At 28.6% G+C, this 20059-nt stretch overlaps 1 protein-coding gene across 2 annotated transcripts; it reads right to left on the bottom strand.

The window, feature by feature from the left end:
• Positions 1 to 160: 160 nt before the first annotated feature.
• On the bottom strand, positions 161 to 7764 carry LOC121117926 (sorting nexin-2). 2 transcript variants are annotated; one of them, XM_040712452.2, is made up of 6 exons: positions 7506 to 7764; positions 7249 to 7443; positions 6053 to 6260; positions 4558 to 4778; positions 4016 to 4441; positions 162 to 513 (listed from the first exon to the last, which is right to left on the bottom strand). In XM_040712452.2, exons 1-6 carry the CDS (start codon positions 7656 to 7658, stop codon positions 292 to 294), a joined length of 1425 nt encoding a protein of 474 aa, XP_040568386.1. In that variant the 5' UTR covers positions 7659 to 7764; the 3' UTR covers positions 162 to 291. The 2 variants fall into 2 exon arrangements, with proteins under 2 accessions (XP_040568387.1, XP_040568386.1); XM_040712453.2 differs by lacking the exon at positions 7249 to 7443 and having other exon boundaries at positions 161 to 513.
• Positions 7765 to 20059: the final 12295 nt, after the last annotated feature.

The following is a 20059-nucleotide window of genomic DNA, read 5'->3' as shown; positions in this document are numbered from 1 at the left end:
CTTTTTATAGAGTGCTCCCTATATGTTACTGTGTCTCCGCAGGATTTTTTTTTTTTTTAATTTCTCCTTTGGGGGGCTGTAGCCCCCTCCTGCGGACGCCCCATACTCCATTTTATCGTTTATACAGTATTAATATGTGCGATACATCATGGAGCTCTATATCCAGTGCACCTTGTCCCTATTTTTTATATATTCAGATATTCATACATACAGATAAACTTTGCTTTATTAATATATATATATGTTAAAATAAAATAATTAAGCTTGTTTCCCTTGTGAATACATTTTAGTTTAAATATGGTTATGCACCAAATCCATTGTTTCTTCTGTATGTAGCGTTTCATAATACGTTCTATTATAGGCGAGAAACTGTTCCTCAAATTCTTGGCTCATCATAACTTCGAAGTGTTCCAGTTCGCGTTGTACTTGCTGATTAATTTTGGTCAATGATTCCTCAGAATCTTCCATTTCTGCTTCATAATCTTTTTTCTTTTTGAGCTTATTGAATTCTATCTATTGATAAAAACATTAGCTGCGGGGTCTTATTGTTATTATTCAATTATATACATAAGTTAATGGTTTTTGTCTTATTGATGTACTCAATTAAACAATTTGCTAATTTAAGATAAATATCCTCAAAGAAAATTCACTGTTCAAATATTAAGAGCAAATTACTTGTATTGAATATCTGTACCTAGACTTGGATTTTAATTAAATTAATTGCTTGGGAGTTATAGGCAAATAATCATAGGAAGTAATGCATGTATTCTATTTGAAAACAAGATCTTGAGTATATAATTTAAGGGCTCAAAATTCTAAAAGCTAGATCTTATGAAATGAAAAAAATGGGAATATATAAATCAAAAGAACAAAAAAACAGATGGTAGTTAATTTTTTGCATGTTTTTGTTGTCAACTAGTAACTATTTTCGGCGTTCTTATAATTTAGATATTATAATAGATAAATAAATATTTATTTCTTTATAAACATTACATATGTATATAAAATATAAATACATTGAGTTGAAATTCTTTGATAAATATAAATTAATATAATGATCTAAATCCTATGTATTACCCTGTTTGAGTTCACAATACGTAATGTCAGCTGCTTTAACTAATGTAATACACGTTATCTTTATTGTATGGTGTCACTTTTCCTGCAAAAAGATATCAAAGGAAAGTCTAAAATTATTTGGAAGCTAGCCAATTCTTCCCAATTATGGAGTCATTATTTAATAATTGTTGACAACATATGAGACGCCAATTCAACCAATAAACCTTTTAAACACTGATTAGGATAAAAGAAGCAGAAACCTCGACCGCTGACAATACAATACTCAGTATATTTTTGTGTTAGCAATGTAACGCCTCGAAGAGTCAACTAAGGAACATCGCAAAAAGGAAAATAAACGGAATTTCTGTTTGTTTCAAAAAGGTGATCGTGTAGTACGGGATCACCTCGCTAACACAAAAATTTATTGTATTTTGTTGTCAACTCTCAATTTTTATGCTTCTTTTATCCTAATAAATGTATTGAATGTTGATTGGTTAAATTTTGATTATTACCTTTTAAGCTGTAAACAATTCATTTAGAGAATATATATGTAGAGTGATAAAGTTTTTCTTGAGGAGTTTGTTACCGACTTATGGTGATCTCTTACAAGGGGATTAATGTTTTTTTTATTATACAAATTTGAAAAAAATATGAATGTATCAAACAATGGGATACCACAATAGTGCACATGAACTTACACTCCAACTGCATACTTATCGATGCAAGGACGTCCACAGGATTATAAAAAAAAATACATTCATATTTATATTTTTTTTGGAAAAAAATTTCAAAAATTCACAGCTATTCACAAACATGTAATTTTTTTTTTTTTTAAATTTCCAAAATCTATAAAAATTAAATTTTTCAAAAAAAAATTTCAAAAATTAAATCTCAATTATTAAATATTTTCGAAAAAATTTCAAAAGTCCACAGCTATTTACAAAAATATAAAATGTATTTGAAAAAAATTTCAAATATTTTTTTTTTTTTAATTTCAAAAATCTACAGCTATTCTCCAAAAAAATTCAATTATTACTCTCAAAAAATTAAATTTTCTTGATAAAAAATTCAAAAATTACATTTCAAATATACAAATTTTTTGAGACAATTTTTACCATTCCAAAAAATTTTGAAAACAAAATTGAAAAATTAAATTATATATCAAATATTAAATTTTCTAGTAAAAAGCAACCCTCCTGAGAATGCACCTAAGATGACAATTATCAACAATAATTTCATATTTAATAAGAATTAGCCAACTGCCAACTGATTTTTGGCTCTTTTTTCTGCTTCTTTTCAGGGGTAAGATTGTGTGATATATTATAGGCAACGTCATGGTATCACGAATTGATAGAGTGCTTATGCAGAGTAAAATCAAGGTAAATTTTATGAAGCCGAAAGTTAGTTGACCAAAACAATGGACAATATAGTTATTTATATATCCAGCACTACAGTTCTTGTATGGCATCATCCTATACTTATATAAAAATTGAAGAGTTCCACAAAGAAAAATATAATTAAATGTAAAATACACTGAGGATCGAGCGTAAAAATACATGAAGGGCACTTTATGTTAACATACACCGATTTAATAACTAAAAGCAGCGTATTAAGGATTTTTTTCCTTTTTATAAGAAAAATTAAAATTCGAATTTTTTTTTCTAAAATTATGTATATGAAACTTTTATAAAAAATATTAATTTTTTGTAAACCTCTTTAAATTTTGTAATTTTTTTTTTTCAAAAGATTTAGTTTTCCATGATTAGCTATGAACCTAGCCATGGAAACCACTAAATTTAAAATTTGATTTTTTTTTTTCTAAGAATTATATATTTGAAATAATTTTTTTCTAATTATTATATATTTGAATATTTTTTTTTCTAATTATTATATATTTGAAATAAATTTTTTTTAAATTTAAAAAAAAAAAATTTTTTTCGTCAACTTATATGAATTTTGGATATTTTTCCCAAAAAATTAAATATCTCAAATTTAATATTTGAAATTTTTTTCAAAAAATTAAATTTTTGTGAACTGTTGTTAATTTTTGAAATTTCTTTTTAAAATAATTGAATTTTTCTATAAAAAAAAGTCGAAAAAAGTAGCCGCTCCCAAAATATAAACCTGAGGACGCCCCTGAATAGGAAGTTGTAAGAATATTTACCGAAGGACAATTTGGCCTAAAAATATATTTTATATATTAATATATACTAGGGCATATTTTCAGTCAATTTAAAATGAAAATTTTAAAAAGGCATGGATGTTTCTCTTAGCTTTACTAATTTACTTATGAAAAATGAATATTTTTATATCATATATGTACGTAAATTAATGTGTGTTCATTTGCAGAATAATATTTACAATTAATTATATTCTTATGTATATATATATATATTATATGTATAATAGATTTTGTGTGTCTTTTAAGATTCCCCACACCGTTATGCCAATGAATGAGACTAAAACTTTACATGGGTGCTACTTTTGAACCTGGTCAGGCTAAGATGGGGGTACCGATTTTCATGGGGTCCATATAAGGGATTCTATACCCAAAATAAAAAAAATAAAAATGTGGAGCTCAAGGAAACTAGTATAAAATAAGAAGTCTTCTGAAACAACAACTTATCGAATAATGACGTCTTCTAAATTGATTAATAATAAAAAAAGTCATGTACAAAATAAGAAATGGGTGAAAATTGCATTTTTTTTTTGTCATGTGTAAAAAAATATAAGAAAACTATGGATTATTGGATTTGTAATAGAAATAAAGTTTCTAGAATTTTTTTTTTAAAATTAATTTGCAATTTTTTTGTAAATATATGGAAAGTATCTATTATGTTATTTTACCCCTCCCCCTCCTGGGTCAAAATAAATTTCGAAACACAAAATAGTCCCCTGTACACTTTTTACCACTATTATTGTAGAAACTTTCTTCCATCTCTGAATGTAAATATATTACCTGTTTTTTTCGACGATATGCTATTGTACTTAATGCAGACTGAATCATCAATCCATAGTCTTCCAACAGATCAACAATTGCTATGTCCGCGACACATTGATTCCAATATATAGAACAACTCTTTTGATGACTATTCATTGCCTTTGACATTGAAACACTGAACCTGGGCGTATCAGTTACATTTAGCTGAACCATATTTCGTTGGAGTTCAACATCTCGTTTGACCAACTGCTCCTTCATTCGAGATAATGCCCTTAAATCATTTTCAAATGACTTCAATCGATGAGATAGCTCTTCTAGTCTATTCATCCGGGTTTGAAACCAGGGATTTTTTTCTTGAAAAGAGAACCATTCTAATAGTTTGGGATTTCTTTTGAAAAATCCGGGTTTTTTGACAGTGGTTAACTCATTTGGAAGTTCGTTTTCCTATTAATTAAAATTAATTCAATATTTATAATTGAGTAATGATTTTACAATTCAGTCCACTGGATAGTTATATATCTTATTCTGTTTGTTAAAATAACTCACGTGCACCTAAGTACCTGAATAAATGCTCGAAAATGCGGATCCTTCCGAAGAATATTGTGCTTTGCAATTCTATTAAAGTAGCGATTCAATGAGGCTGTTCTCTTTCTAATTGAATTGATCTTTTTCGATTGATTTTTTATCTCTTCCATGGTCGAAAATTTAATTAAAAGTGAATTTACGTCAACTATTTTCGATACTGGAGGAGGAGGAACGATAATTCCATTTTTGAAGTGCTCTAAGGGAAATATTTTATTTTCAATACACTCTAGATTTGTTCAACTTTTATATAAAGTTAACAGATAAATTTAATTTATAATACTAGTTTATAATTTTTCCTTCGAATTGAAAATACGTATCAATCATTAAAGTTTTGAATTGAAATTATTATCTGTATTTTGAAAAAATTTTGCCACTGTAAAATCTAAATATATCGATATCCACAAGACTACATTTGTTAATGATCGATAAATCATTGATACCCACACAAATATATTGAATATACTTTAGTTAGCTTTCAAAAATAAGTTTCAAGAGTATCTTATTTTCTACATTTAAGAACTACAAATATTTATTTAATCTACTTACTAAAGTTATCAATTAGAAATAACAATTTTAAATTTTTCTTGTAAAAAAGATTAAATAAAATCTCTAGACTAAGGCCTCGTCCACATAGAAATGTCTTCTGACAAAAATGCAAAATATTTATATGTTTTGGACGTTCGTGTGTCACCTAACCGATAATTTTTGAAAATGGCTTATAGAGTGGAGGAGTATTACAAATGCACTCATGAGCAAACTAAAAATATATATAAAATCCGCAAGGTGGAGTAACAGTCTGGGGGATGCACAGAAGAATCTTCATAGCGTTTTCTAAGGGTGAGTAAAATTTGTTATGTTATTTTTTATTGAATAGTATTAAAAATTGAGGGAGTTGTATTTTTTTACCACAAGACAGCGCTACTCTATGTCGTTTTGTTAGAAACAAACAAATGTAAAAAAACAACGCCCATACCTCATAAATTAATTATTCATTGTTTTAGCCCTTTGGATAAAAAAAAGTAAATATGAAGAGTAAATATGCAACAAAGAATGGAAGGAACACAAAACCTCTAAAGAATTACGGATATATATAAATGTTTTTTTTTTCAAATTTTACTTCTTTTATTAATGTGAAAATAAAAGTTAAAGATTATATCTTAAATAAAATCAATTTATTATTCAATAATATGTTCAAAGTCATTTTAAATATGATTGTCTTATTATTGAAATTTGAAAACACAGATTTTAATTAGAAAAAAAAAAAAAGATCCGATACTAAGTTTCACAGGGTTGAAATTTTCCAAATGAATCTGGAATATATTGTAGGGAATATATTTATATTAAATAATGACCATATCATTTTTTTTTGTGTTTGAGTGTTGAAAACCTCAAAAAAATGTCTACCATAGATCGAAAAAAACGGAATTATAATTTATGTCAAGTAAAGAGTTTAAAAAGAAAAAAAAATACCTCCATAGAGCTTGTAATGTAGTTTTACAATATCTCCATACTTTCGACTAACGGAAAATCTATTTTTTCCATCAAGAGAATGTGACTCAATTTTAAATACAATTTTAGCCATTAATCCCTTTCCAACCTTTAAAGGCTCTACCACTGATATAATAATTCCATCTCGTAGTTGCGTATTACCAATCAATTCGTTTTCTCTAACAAGTGTCTGAAAAAGATCAAAAGAATGAATTGTTTCTTGAGGACATTGCTTAATCTTATTAAGTATATTTGTAAATATTGAATTAGATAATCCATTTTTATTTATTTAAGTGGCTTATCGAGGTTCGTTGTCGGCTTTTCGAAACTTGAGGAGTTGAGTATTACATATTTAATTTATCGATAAAAAATAATAATATTTTACAATTGTACTTCAAAATAATTTTCTTAAAATTAATTCTCTTTTACTATTTGACAAATACTGACTAATACCCTGTTATAGAAAAGCCAAATTCGGCAAACACAATACTTTCTTAGTTTTACAAAATTTGGTAAATAAAGTTTTTTAGTAAAGACAAATTTGACATCAATAAATATTGTAAATTTCAAAATTGTGAGAAATTTGACATCAAGGTTTTAGTTAGGGGGTCACGGGACTTGCCAAAGGTTTATCATTAAACCAGATACGCATATAAGTAAACGCAGTTTAAACTAGGAAGATCAGAGTTAACTTTACTACATGCCGACCTGAAACAAAGATGAATGATAGAATTCATCTTCTTTTTTTAACAATTGAATTTGGATTATTTTTAATGACATTGTTTTGGTTTAAAAAAAAGTTTTTTTGTAAATTTTGATGACCCCTCTCGAAAAAGACATGTCTGAGGAGGAGCCATATATGCATGTACAATGTATATAACAGGGGCGCTGCACGGGATTGTGGCTGGAGGAACTGCAGCCCCTCCCCCAAAAAAAAAAACAACTTTTGTCCTGGTCTAGAAAAGATAATCGCTTTGTAAGAAGAAAAATTATGGTAAAACAATGGGAATTTTGGGATGGGGAAAAAATTTATCCTTTGAAATTCTAAAAATAAATAAAATCCCGCGGACTCCCTTGTATAATTTCATAAATGTATTAAAGGGGCGAATTCTATTGATATAAAATGTTTCTATTTTTCCCAGTCTCAACTAACCCCCTGCTTTAAACTAAATATTTACACTTAGTTTCGATGCCAAAGACTCTGCCGTTCGATTCCTTGCATTCACCAACGCATGATCACATGATGGGCAATTTATTAATTGCCTATTACATTCTTTACAGAGCAAATGACCTTCTGGACATTGATAAATTGGCTCTGTGGAGCAAATATTGAAACAAATAGGACACTCCAGAGTTTCGATCAGATCCATAATCTACAATAAGTATAGTTGATTGCTTGATTCGCAAAAATAGGTATGCTAGTGAACATACTTACCCTTTCATTTTCTTTATTGGCATTAACTGGTTCTACAATCTCTTGTGTATCATGAAGAGAACCAGGAAGATTCAGTGTTGAATTCAACTCAGCATTTTCATCATTTGTTAGTACTTTCGGGTAGACAGAGGATTCATTTTCAGGATTATCCATTGGAAAATGACTATACAAGGAACTCCTATTTTTATTTAAATTGTTTGCTCTTATTTTTATTGCAGGTATTATTTACCTGGTTTTCGTGAGTCCATGTATATTCTAGGCCTTCACTATTTAGAAAGTCATTATTTATTTATTTGAAGGAATATTTACATCGATTTGTCTCCTTTATTTAAGCTATGGATCATACGCAACACTTATCAAATTATATTTAATTTGTAAAAATTAAAGGTTTTGAATTATATTACTCTAATGTTTAAATGTTTTGTCAGTTTTGTTGAGAATATTGATGGATAATGGAAATAAAGAGTTGAAGTGAATATTCTAATGATAGGTAATACATTTATTTTATTCTGTTTATAGACACAATCTAAGAAAAATACTGTTGAGAAATGAGGCATAATGTTTAAATCTACAATATTCACTCCATGTCATGTATTTGAATGAAATTTGCCTAATTAGCCTTATTTAACTTTTATCTCCTCTATTTTGAGCGTTATAATTTTCCTTTAAAATTTTCTATCTAACAATAACCTTAAATCAAGTTTCTAATTGAAGAGTTACCTTACTCCAAAGTATTTCTATGAAATAGGACAAAAATTGATAAAATGGATTTTAATTTATTCTAGTTTTGATGATAGCCTGTTTATATTTTTCCTTTTATAAGGGCTTTTAGCAACAGTCTCCTAAGTGTACAAACTTCTTTAAGGTACAATGTAAAGTATAATTTATTGGACCCCTTATTAATAATTAATTTTTTATATCGTTCAAGAGGGATATTAGCATTTTGTATTGGTGTTTTGTAATGTTCATAAACATTGTACTATCATAACGACATTGAGAAGTTTTGATTAATTATAGTTTTATTAATAAGTATCGTCATATATTAAAAATTATTTTTCATAACATCTCTAATCGGAACTTAATTTGAGGTAAATGTTGTACGGATATAAAGGACTGAGTTCTACTAGTTCATAAATTTTCGATTGGAGCAGATTATGTCGAAAAAGTGTCAACGCATATTGATATGTATATGTTGTGTACAAGTTACAATTTTGTACCAGTTACAACTTGCACTACCAAATTGTACAACTTGCAACAAAAAAATGAGATGACTAATTTTAAATGAAGGATTTACAGTACTTAGGATGAGGATCCGACTATAATTGAATATTCCATGGATGATTGATATACAAATGTTGTAATTTTTGGCCATTTTAGTAAAAAATACTAAATATGTATAAGTATTCTGTAGCGCACTATAAAGATCAAATGCCCACAGTTGTTATATTACTTATAAATGCATCAAGAACATATTAAAATTATAGATCCAAATGAAATGATAGTGCCCATTAAGAGTTGGTAATTAGAATGGCTAATGATGCAATTAAGTATTGTATTTTAAAACGAAGAAATTACAACTTGTCCAATGTGTTTATACAAGTTGCAACTTGACCAGACATTAAAACTTGTACAGACATTGAAACTTGTACACAAAATATAAATATCTATACAGGATGGGCTTGCATGGAAGGGACGAATAAGTAATATCCTTGGAGTTGTAAATTCTAAGTTCTTTCAGTATGTAAAAAAATAACTCGAAAATTGTTATGGTAAACCTTACAATTCGAATAATGTTTTGGGAGAACGCAGCTTCATTGATGTTTCATTGGATTAGCTATGAGTGGAAGGGAAGAAACAACAACTTTGCTCCGTATCTAGCTAGTACATGTACAGGAATTACTCTGATTTCGATTTTCAATCCCTAAAAAGAGCTCACATTTATAATTCCACTAACAAATAATCTGCGTTACTCTCCAATTCTCATGAGTACACCGACAGCTGATTTTTTATAACTATTTATTTTCTCTACATTAAAAAAGTAAAATATCGAGAAGGAAGTATTTTGAAGAGACAATAACTCCATCTAGTGTCACTATTTGGCAAATTTTATGTAAATGCATTATATTGAATTAAAAGTACTTCTTTTTATAATGAGTTTTTTCTTATAATTAAATCTTTCATATTTTAATTGTTTGTTTTAAGTTTTTGTTGCAGATATATTATTTACTTGGTGTTCGTGAGCAATAAAAGAACAAAGGCAACTCAACATACAATGTTAGTGATATGGATAGTAAAGTAGTTTTATAACTAAAATTTTATAAATGGACTTCCAGCAAAATAAAGTAACACGACATAAAACAAAATGTATGTTGATACTAAACTTTAAAACAAAGTGGCGAGACGCGGCTGTTATTTTTAGTAGATTCCTTGTTCGTCTGATATTTGTTTTTCTAAAGAAAATCTAATTGAAAATATATTCAGATCTGCTTATTGCCATCATACAAGACCGTAAAGGAATTCCTTTTTCGAAAAGAATTGATTTTTATCTTTTATTTAAAAAGCCCATCTTAGTTTGAAATGCAATTATTTCTTCAATTTGTAGAATTTACCATTCACATTCAGTTAAAATGGTGGTTAATTCATTTAAGTTGCATAAGATAATTATAGAGTAACATTTAAATTCACTTGACGTCACTTGATCACAAAAAATTATCTCAAAGTCAACATATTTGGAAAAAATATTCATTACGTGGTCTTTGTTTTCCCTCTTTGTGTATAGTTTTGGTAGAGACTATCAAGTTGATGTTTTAGGAAGAGACAACAACATGAAATTGTTGTTGTACGAACTTCTCGTCTACATATATTTAATTTATGAATATCATAAATAACTTTCATTTTCATATAAAAATGTGTATGTAAAGAGCACTCTGCACTTGACCTCTTTGTTTATTCATATCAAAAATGAACATTCAATATTTGTACATATATATTTTAGAGTCAATAAACTTATTGAACTCTTTTATTGACTGTAGCTGACATATTCGTGTGTGACTTGTTTCACAGTTTGAAATATTTGTTACATATGTTGATTTTTATATACTTGTTTAATCGATTTTTTTTTGTATTTCTTAACATAGAATAAAGAGAGTCAGAGAGAAAGGGTCAATCATAAAAAGATTTTTTTTGCGCAATTACTAATTACAGAAAATAAATTCAGTTTAGCCAAAATATGTATTTCATTTCTCACGTTTAGAGGCAATATTTTTATAAACTCCTAGGAAGTGAAAATTTTTTGCAACATATTTGAGCAAAGTATTGTTATTCAGTAAACCGGTACTATAGTGGTATCAGGGTACAAACCAGGGCCTTTTTTTAGATCTTGATTGATGGTCACGTAATGAATATAATTGTATAATTATTTTCAAATAAACAACAATAAATATTTTTTTATCAAAGAACCATGATAATAAGAAAAGGTATATTGAAAAAAAAAGAAAAAAGAGCAGGTCATTTATCTTACCACAAGTCCCTTTCACTAAAAAACAACAAAACAATATAAAAAAATGTTACAACGATAAAGAAAATTGTGTATTATTAATAAATACAATAATGAAAATTTGTATTTTATTGAAAAATACAATAATATATATATTTTTCTAAATAACGAGAATGAAAATTGTCTTTTATTAAAAAAAAGTTTTCAAATTTTCTGGCTAGCCCCCTACTCATACTCCCCATTCCCTAACAAAAATAATGATACAAACGCCATTGTAATTGCATGTAAATTGCTCTTTTATTCAAGAATACTGATACTAATATTGGTAATAAGACCAGTACAAAAATATTAGTTTATGACAATACCTGGGAAAAGTTGTAAAATAAACTCTTGTCGTATCTAATGGCAACCATGTGAATCAAAGAAGATAGATTGTCGAGAATACATATAGAAAAAGTTAATGATCTGAGTTTGTAGAGTACAAAATATTTGTTGAACCTTCATCTTGCCTTGATATACCTATATATTGCATATGTATGCATTTATTTACACTGATTATTCTACAGGTTAATATAACTAGTGTCAAACCCTATACCTACATATGAATTAATGTCTCATTAATCTATTTAGATCATCCATGGACAACCTTTTTTAAATGAACTTTTATATTAATAATTGGTTAGACAAAGGTATATTTTGGACATATATATGACATGATGGGAGATTTGACCCCGGTTTCACTACCAAAAGTGTCAAAAAAAATATTTAGACTAGGCAATGAGCATTGATAATTGTCTAACAAGTCTTATCTAAGCTAAAAATATTTTTAAATTATGATTTCTTAAGTTTCAATCCTATATTTTGTGTTGCTTCGCCATGAAATTTGAATTTATGACCAATTTTGTCCAGAATGACTGTTTTTATGTGACAAAATTTTTGAAATTCCAATTTTGTAGACATATAAAATTTACAATGTACATTTAAAAGACCATAATTTATGTTAAAGGATAAAGAGTAGCTAAGACTTTAAAATAAATCTGTCTGTTTAGTTATTTCTTCCATAACTTTTTTGTGATGGCCGTTTAAAAAATATTTCTCAAGTGACAAACGAGAATAAAAAATTAACACTTTTTGATAAATGCCGGACTTTAGGTAGCCATATCCATTAATAGAAAACCCCTATAGACTTAATCTACCTATTCTTTTATTGATAATTTAATAAGCTTTAAATTGATACCTAATATTTACTATTTCTTCTAGAGGAACATTTAAAAAAAAAAAAAAAATATTACACCTACTTCTTAATTTTATTGATTAGTGAAAAAAATGTCGTCAGTCTTTAAAATGGATGGTACATAAAAATGATAGGAACTGTACTAGAAAATTTAATCTTTCTTACCTGAAATAGTATCCTTTAAGCTGATGTGTTTAATTTTCTCTTAGAAGGTGTAATATTTTCATTTTTATTACGATTTACTCATTTAAAATTTTATGCTAAATCTCCCATTTAATCAATTATGCCCAAGATAGACTAGTTTATGAATTGATATCCAATTTGAGTCAAAGTACTTAATATTTCTTATTTTTTTTTACAAAGCAACATAAACTCGCTCTTGTAGCAAAATATAAATATTTTGGAATAGTTTATTATTATTTTAGTTTTACTCAGTATGGTATTTTGTACATTCATATCAAGCTCCAGTCATTATTTTGAAAGTGTGGGGGATCAATAACTATACTGAAAACATATCAGATGTTTTTACTGATAAATGATAATTGTAAAATATAAAAAAGTATTAAACTAGTAGCCGATATAGATTTTAAGTTTACGTCTAGTATGATTGTTCTTTAATTTAGTATAATTAATTTATATATATTCGGAGTTCTTAAACATCAAAGTACTGCTCTTGGGAAATGCTGACTTTCCCAAAGATATAATAGGGTTTCAACAGGATGAAGTTCTGCTATATCTGGCCAGAATGGTCCAAGATCGTAACCACTTTCCACATTTATAGAACAACACATTTCCTTCCATTCTTCAACTGATTTACCACTCCAGGACTTGTCGATGTATAGATTGATCACGAGATGACTTGTTGATATATGTAGCTGAACGGCAGAAAATCCAAAGAAGTAAAATACAACGGTGATTACTTGATCATATAGAAGCTTTACACATGTAGCAAGCCAATTTGAGTAAATATTTATAGAAATAGATTGGTTAATACAACTAATTTTGGATTATCCTGTACATTAGAATGTCCTAAAAATACTATAGTTTTTTTTCAATGTCTTACAATAATTTTTAACATCCCTCACATTCAAAAATTATATAATAATTAATCAATCTGTAAAATATTTATGTCTTTAAAATAGACAAATTTCAATCTTTTTTTCCACAATAAAAATAACAATTTCTAAAAATGAAGACTTGTTGAAATTCCCTTGCAAAAAAAAAAAAAAAAAAAAAAAATTAAGTATACATAACTTCGCTTTAATATACGATAAACAATTGAAGGTCTTTATGCTATGTTCATCAATTAAGAAACAATTCGGATTAGACACAACATTTTATAAGAATAAGTTTACATATTTTTACCTTAGTTCAAGCTAATTAAAATATAACTGTTCTAAATGTTATTAAGGCACTTTTTTTCGTTTAAATATCTCACAACGTTTCAATTTTTTGAGTGGGCTATTAACAGAAAACCTTTTTTGCCGAAGAAAATTAGGCCAAAAAATGATATTTAATATATGGGATGACATATTTTAATTCAATTTAAAGTTACATTATAAAAAATAGGTATTGTTCATATGTTATATGTCTCACATTATATAGGTAAATTGATAAGTGTTCCTTTACTGAATAGTTTTTTTGTATTAATTAATTTCATTTATCATCATTATATGAACGCAGCACAGTATCATGTAGTTTGTTGCCTTCTGTTATTTAAAATAACTGTTTGGGTAGGTGGGAGAAAAAAAGTTATCTGCCAAGGATTATCACTCTCAATATATTTTTAGACCCTATGGCTGGAGCCCACTTATATACCATATTTGGGGCTATGAACTGTTTTTATAAACGGAGAGGCTGGTAATGGGACAATAACTAAGGTCAGTGGGGAGATAAAATAACATATTATTTAAAGTAATAAGAGACTAAAGAATTCGAAATACATTCGAACCACATACTACTGTTTTGTGCAAATAATGAATAGAAATAATCATAAAAATTATTCTACAAAAGAGCATTAATTAATTTACATATATTACATGAATTATATTAATTGTTCTATAATAAATTAATAAAGTAAAGAGAATAATGCCTATCTAATACAATATAATATTGTAGTAGATGATTCTCGGAGACACCCTGGAGAATTGACCTCCGGTGAATAATTTCCCCTTGTTTATCCCCCCGGGGAATTCCCACTTATATTAATAAACCAATAGCAATTTCAAATATAACATTCTGCCTATTTAATGGATTCGGGGGCCGTTCATTTCTTTCCCTAACTTTTCGAATATTTCTTCTCACCGTCACAATTGTAGGAAGATTATCACTTAATCCTTGGGATACAATTTGCTGTGGAGTATCTATCCATTGTTTATTTAGCCATTCTTGTAATAATGGTTACTAAGGCCTCAATATGCAATGGAACGTGTGCATTATCGTTGATTTGTTCAATAAATTCATTGTTTTCGTTGATCTTGATTGTTGTCTTACATTAGTAGCCTTTTCGTCTCAATATACATTCAAATGTTCTCAAACCAGTAGTCAAATCTTTCTTATAGATATAAGTGTATAGTGGTAGTCCAAGATTTTCTATGAAATTGCGGAATATGTTCAATCAAACAGACGAAGGATTACAACGGACAAGCAATAATGTGGAAGGATTGCACTGTGGGGGTTCCTCGCAACTCACATGTTGTTTCATCCCATCCAGTTCTATTGAAGTTTCTCGAACTTTTGAAGTATGGAGAAAACAAGATCTTTATATAGATTATTCAACAGCTTGCATGTCATCATTCCGCTGCTCAAAGAAGACGATATCGGGATTGTAACCAACGTATTGTGAATATTTTAAATGATTGTGATAATCATGAAAATTTTGATTATTTACAAGTTACTTTTTATTATCTCATGCTTATATTTGCTGTTAATTTAGAAAATATATAGAAAATACAAGGGTAATAGATATGCAAACAAAAAATCTATTTACATAATTTTTGTTTTTTTATTTGAAAATGCTTTATTAATATAGGTGGGAATTCAAGGGGGGAGAGGAATTCTCCAGGTGGGAATTTTCGAGATACCATAGTTGGTGTTTGTATGTTTAACAAGGGATTAGCAAATTTCAAATTCTTAGTATGTGGATAGTAGAGTAATTCGTAATAAAGGGAAAGGAGAGGATTAGCGAGTTTGTTTTAGTATTTTCAGTATGTGCATAATAAAATAATTCGTAATAAAATATATAATAGGGGTACATTTTAGTCTACTATAGTAGATATATGCATTATTCCGCTTCTAAAACCGAATAACCAGGGTATTTATTTCCATAACGGAGAAAGATACAAAAATATGGTATAAAAATTGTTCAAAATTCTAAGTTACATACTTGGCTTTATGATTCATTCTGATCATCTGATCCTGATTCTGATTTTTTTTTTTTGAAAATGAGTTGATTTTTTTTCATAATGCAAGATCGATTCCCCATGTCTCAAAGTTTTTTTAAGGTATAGGTTATCGATTCGAAAATGCACTAAAAAATTAAAGATCCAAAAGATCAATTATTGTATTAACGGAAAAAAGGGAGAACGCACATAGGTATATTAAATACAAATTAATAGAAGGAATTAGGAAGAGGATTAGGGAGTTTGTCTTAGTATATATCTTTATTATGGTTGAAAGAGAACTGTTTATTATGTTGTTTATCGACCTGTTATACATAACTTTTCTGGAGTTATTAAAACATTATTAGGATAATTCGACATTAAATATATTAGACGGGTAGGTCCTATTTTATTATTATATCATTTTAAATTAAATTTAAATATGCCATCACAAATATCATTTTTCACTCAAATAGTCCTTCAGCGAATGGTCATGGAACCGCTCAAGTCATATTTTAAGCTTATTTTTCTTCCAAAGACATATTTTTTCATATTTTTGTAGCAGAGATCAAATAGAAAAAACTAGAGATTTGAGTAATATCCATGTCAGAATTTAACAAAGAAAAAAATACTTATAATTCTTGTAATACTCGTTAAGTACATATATTGATTTACTACATGTGAAATGACTTTAATTTTACAACTTTTGATCCATAGCAACATTGGGACCAAATATTATCATCATTTCTAAATTTAAAGGAAAAAATAAAAATTATACAACAAACACTTCATCACTTATTTATAAAGTAAAAAATAACAAAAACTAAGGGAACTTGTAAATTCTAGACGAAGTTTATTCTTAAGAAAAATACATTTAAGTGGTCAATATTTATGAGTCTTGGATTTTATACATATTATTTATTTTATAATTCATATATATAAAATGTACACATAAATCTGCTTTTCTATTAATTAGAAGTGTCAAAGGGCGATAGGAACTACTTTTCTAACAGAAAAAGACAAATAATTAAAAATTGGAAAAAAAAAAAAAAAAAATGCAGTGAGTGTATCTAAGTTGAATTTCTTCTGAACAAAAGTGACTAAGGAGATTCTTTTACTACGATACATATTTTTTAATGGGAAAAAACCTTTAGTGAAAACATTAAAACGTTAAATATTGTTCAACCAATGTATGTATGACATCATGAAGAAATCTACAGTTATTACAAGGTAGGACGAGAATGTTGTAAATTAATATTTTTTTTTACTACAGGGTATTGCAGATATATCCCCACAAGCTATAAAGCTTTTCATAAAAAAAAATAGTTACAAGTACATACACCACTAATATTTCATTTAATTATAAAATATATTTATAAATCTAGTCATAATATTCTTCAGCTGCTTCCAGAGCAACTTTTACACGACATTTGAACGATTTACAAGCCCTGACGATCTCTGCGGAATCCAATGTGGTTATTTCCTTAACAAATACAGTATTCAAATACTTGATAATTGCATTAGAGCTGACACAAGCCTTGTTATCAATCCTTCCGTTCAAAAATAACAAATCAATAAATGATAAGGCTACTTCCGGGTTGGGAGTGCTCAGAATTTTAGGACAGCATCAAAGGTGTGAGTATGGATCCAGTCCTTCTTTGCCTTATGGTCTCTTCTTTTGACATTTTCCTCGTCGTCAAAAGTAGTGTCAGCATCATACACAGTTTAATTGGGATATTTAAGAAGGTGGGCTGTGACCCTGTGCGACGAAAATCGATTATTTCTCCAATTTTTATAGCTTGTTTGTATTACTTTTTGACAGACTCATTGTAATTCAAAATATACAACTTCTGGGGTATTACAAATCCAGAATGACACAATGATTTGGAAGGCTTTAAATTTATGTGGATGTATCTGCAACACCCTGTACAAATGATTGAATCTTTACGTTATCCTTTGATATCTACTTTTAAGTAACTAAATCTACATATGATTTCAATACCCCTTATCTTATTTTACGATCTCTACATATGTTTTAACGCCTTTATTGATAGTTTCAAATACATACAAAATAATTGTAGAATAAATTTGTATTTATATTATCGTTTTATAAAACAAGTTCATTTCAATTTCATATCACGTTAATGTTGAATGTAAATATATAATAAGTACATTATTATTAGCTTATAAGTATACATAAAATATAAAAATAAATAAATTGCTGAGTTATGAAATATGTCGTCCATAATATCAAATAACCTCCTAATGTATTACAGCCAAAAATTATATCTTCTTCATTTTGTTTTCAGTTATATTTTGATTTAAAAAAGTGAGGTGCTTCAATCGAATTTTTCCAAACTAAATAGATAAGTGTGCATAAACTATAATACTAGCTGCATAGACATGCTTCGGTAGTTATTTTTTTATAAGATTGATCATGAAAATCTTTTTTATTCTTCAAGCGCCAGGGCATATTTATTCAAGGGACAGTCAAAGTTGACTGTCATACAATAATAACAATATGCCTCAGAATACAATCAAAAATATAAGATAAAATATTACAAGGGAGAACAAGAATCGTCGCTATGCTGTGTGGGTCCTAATCTAGGACTGAATAAAGTAGTACCGTCTTGTTCAGTTTGCAAATTAGTCATAAAAACATAAAAAGCTCGGTCTTGAGTGGCGTTACTCAACTTCATTTCTAATCAATTCTAGTACAGACCGCTACTAAGACTGTACTGGACCCTACTGAATAAATAAGGACTGTCACAACACTAACTACAGGTTCTTTTCCCCTGATTGAAACAACGAAGGGCAAAATAATAAGGAACAAAGGTCACCCTACTTAACTTTCTCTCTCCTCTCAACCAGCGTTTCTCAAGGTTGGGTAACCCCTGACCGTGTCATGGGTGCTGCCAAAAGATTATCTAATAAGACATCCCATTTTTCTAGATCGTCTTTAGAGATATTTGCATTCCCTTTTAAAAAATGGAATTTAGTTGGAAATTAGGAAAATTAGTTTTATCATACGATGACCGTATTTTGATTTCTAAAAAAGGAAATCAGGTATGGTTTTAGGTTTTAAGAAGGGGTATTGTGACGCAAATATTAATGCATTTTTAATCTTATTTGTTTTGGACTATTTTTTTAGTCTTTTAATTTGACGTTTATTTTGAAGTAGAATGAAAAATTACTTTGGTAAATAAAAAAACCTAGACATATCATGGATTTATAAAACATTGCCTGAACGATTTGGACAGGATGTCAAAATAAGACATGTCCAGAGAAAAGAGGAAGATTAATGTTTACCCTATTTTTACATATTTTTTCACTGTACGTACAACATGTATTCAAACAGTTTCTGAAAATCTATTTAATCATTAATCCTTTCCCATCGTTATCTGATTAGGTCTGTGATTCTTGGAGTTTAAGTACACGGGAGAGTGAAGAGAACTTGTGACTATCGGCACGGAAGTGTTGTAGATATCAGTGGAAAATGAGTACCCAGTGATTACAAATAGCACTGCTGCTATCAATATCAGTAATTCAACTTATAGCACAATTAATAATATGTGTATTGTGTTAACATGTTTGACATTGACATATACAGGGTAGGCAGCAAAACGGGGACATGAGAGTGGATTTAGAAATACATCAATAATTTTATATTTTCAATAATAGGCCAATAAATTATGTAAACAAAACATATACACAAGGTTTTTTGAATTTTTTTTAACTCAATATGGCCACCGTCATTATCAATTACAGCCTTTACACGTCGCCTGAAGGCCATGTAGGTATTGATGATCAACTTTTCTGACAAGTTGTCCTATGCAGCCACTATGTAGAACTTCAGTGAGTCCATATTTTTGTCTGAGTTCCTGTTTGTTTCTCTCTCCAATGTATACATACACAAAAGTCCAGTCGGTTGAAATCTTTTGAGGAAGGGCCATATATTTTTGTACCAGAATCGAGCAATGTTATCTATACATCACTTTTGGAACTTAGTGGACGTGTGAGAGGAGGTACATTCCTACAGACATATATTTGTTCGGAAAAACCCTTGGATCTCTACTTTAGTTTCCACAAGCCAGCGGTCGTTCCGACGTTTGTGGAATTGATCATCTGTGAAAATCTTATTGTCAAGAAAATTTTCCCAATTGATCCATTTGTCTTGATCCATATGAGGATTTTCTAGCGCCTCCCAAGCCTCTTGGCTTTCATGCCCTCTGTCAGAAGGTGGCGTGGGGTCTTTGTGGAAAAAACTAATCCAAAGTTGTGCTTTATAGCCCTCCAACTGGTCTTAGAAGCCACGGAGAGGCAAGGCAATCATCGGCTTGGCTCTATTTTCGCTACTTTAAGTACAATTGGCAGCGTCTCAGTGGTTAATAATAACAATTTGTTTATATGAATGTACGATAGTTAAAAAAAAAATAAGAAAAAT

Source organism: Lepeophtheirus salmonis, chromosome 5, assembly GCF_016086655.4.
Source record: "Lepeophtheirus salmonis chromosome 5, UVic_Lsal_1.4, whole genome shotgun sequence".
NCBI classification, from domain to species: domain Eukaryota; kingdom Metazoa; phylum Arthropoda; class Copepoda; order Siphonostomatoida; family Caligidae; genus Lepeophtheirus; species Lepeophtheirus salmonis.
The sequence above is the reverse complement of the archived record's forward strand: the minus strand, read 5'-3'. Positions and strand labels throughout refer to the sequence as shown.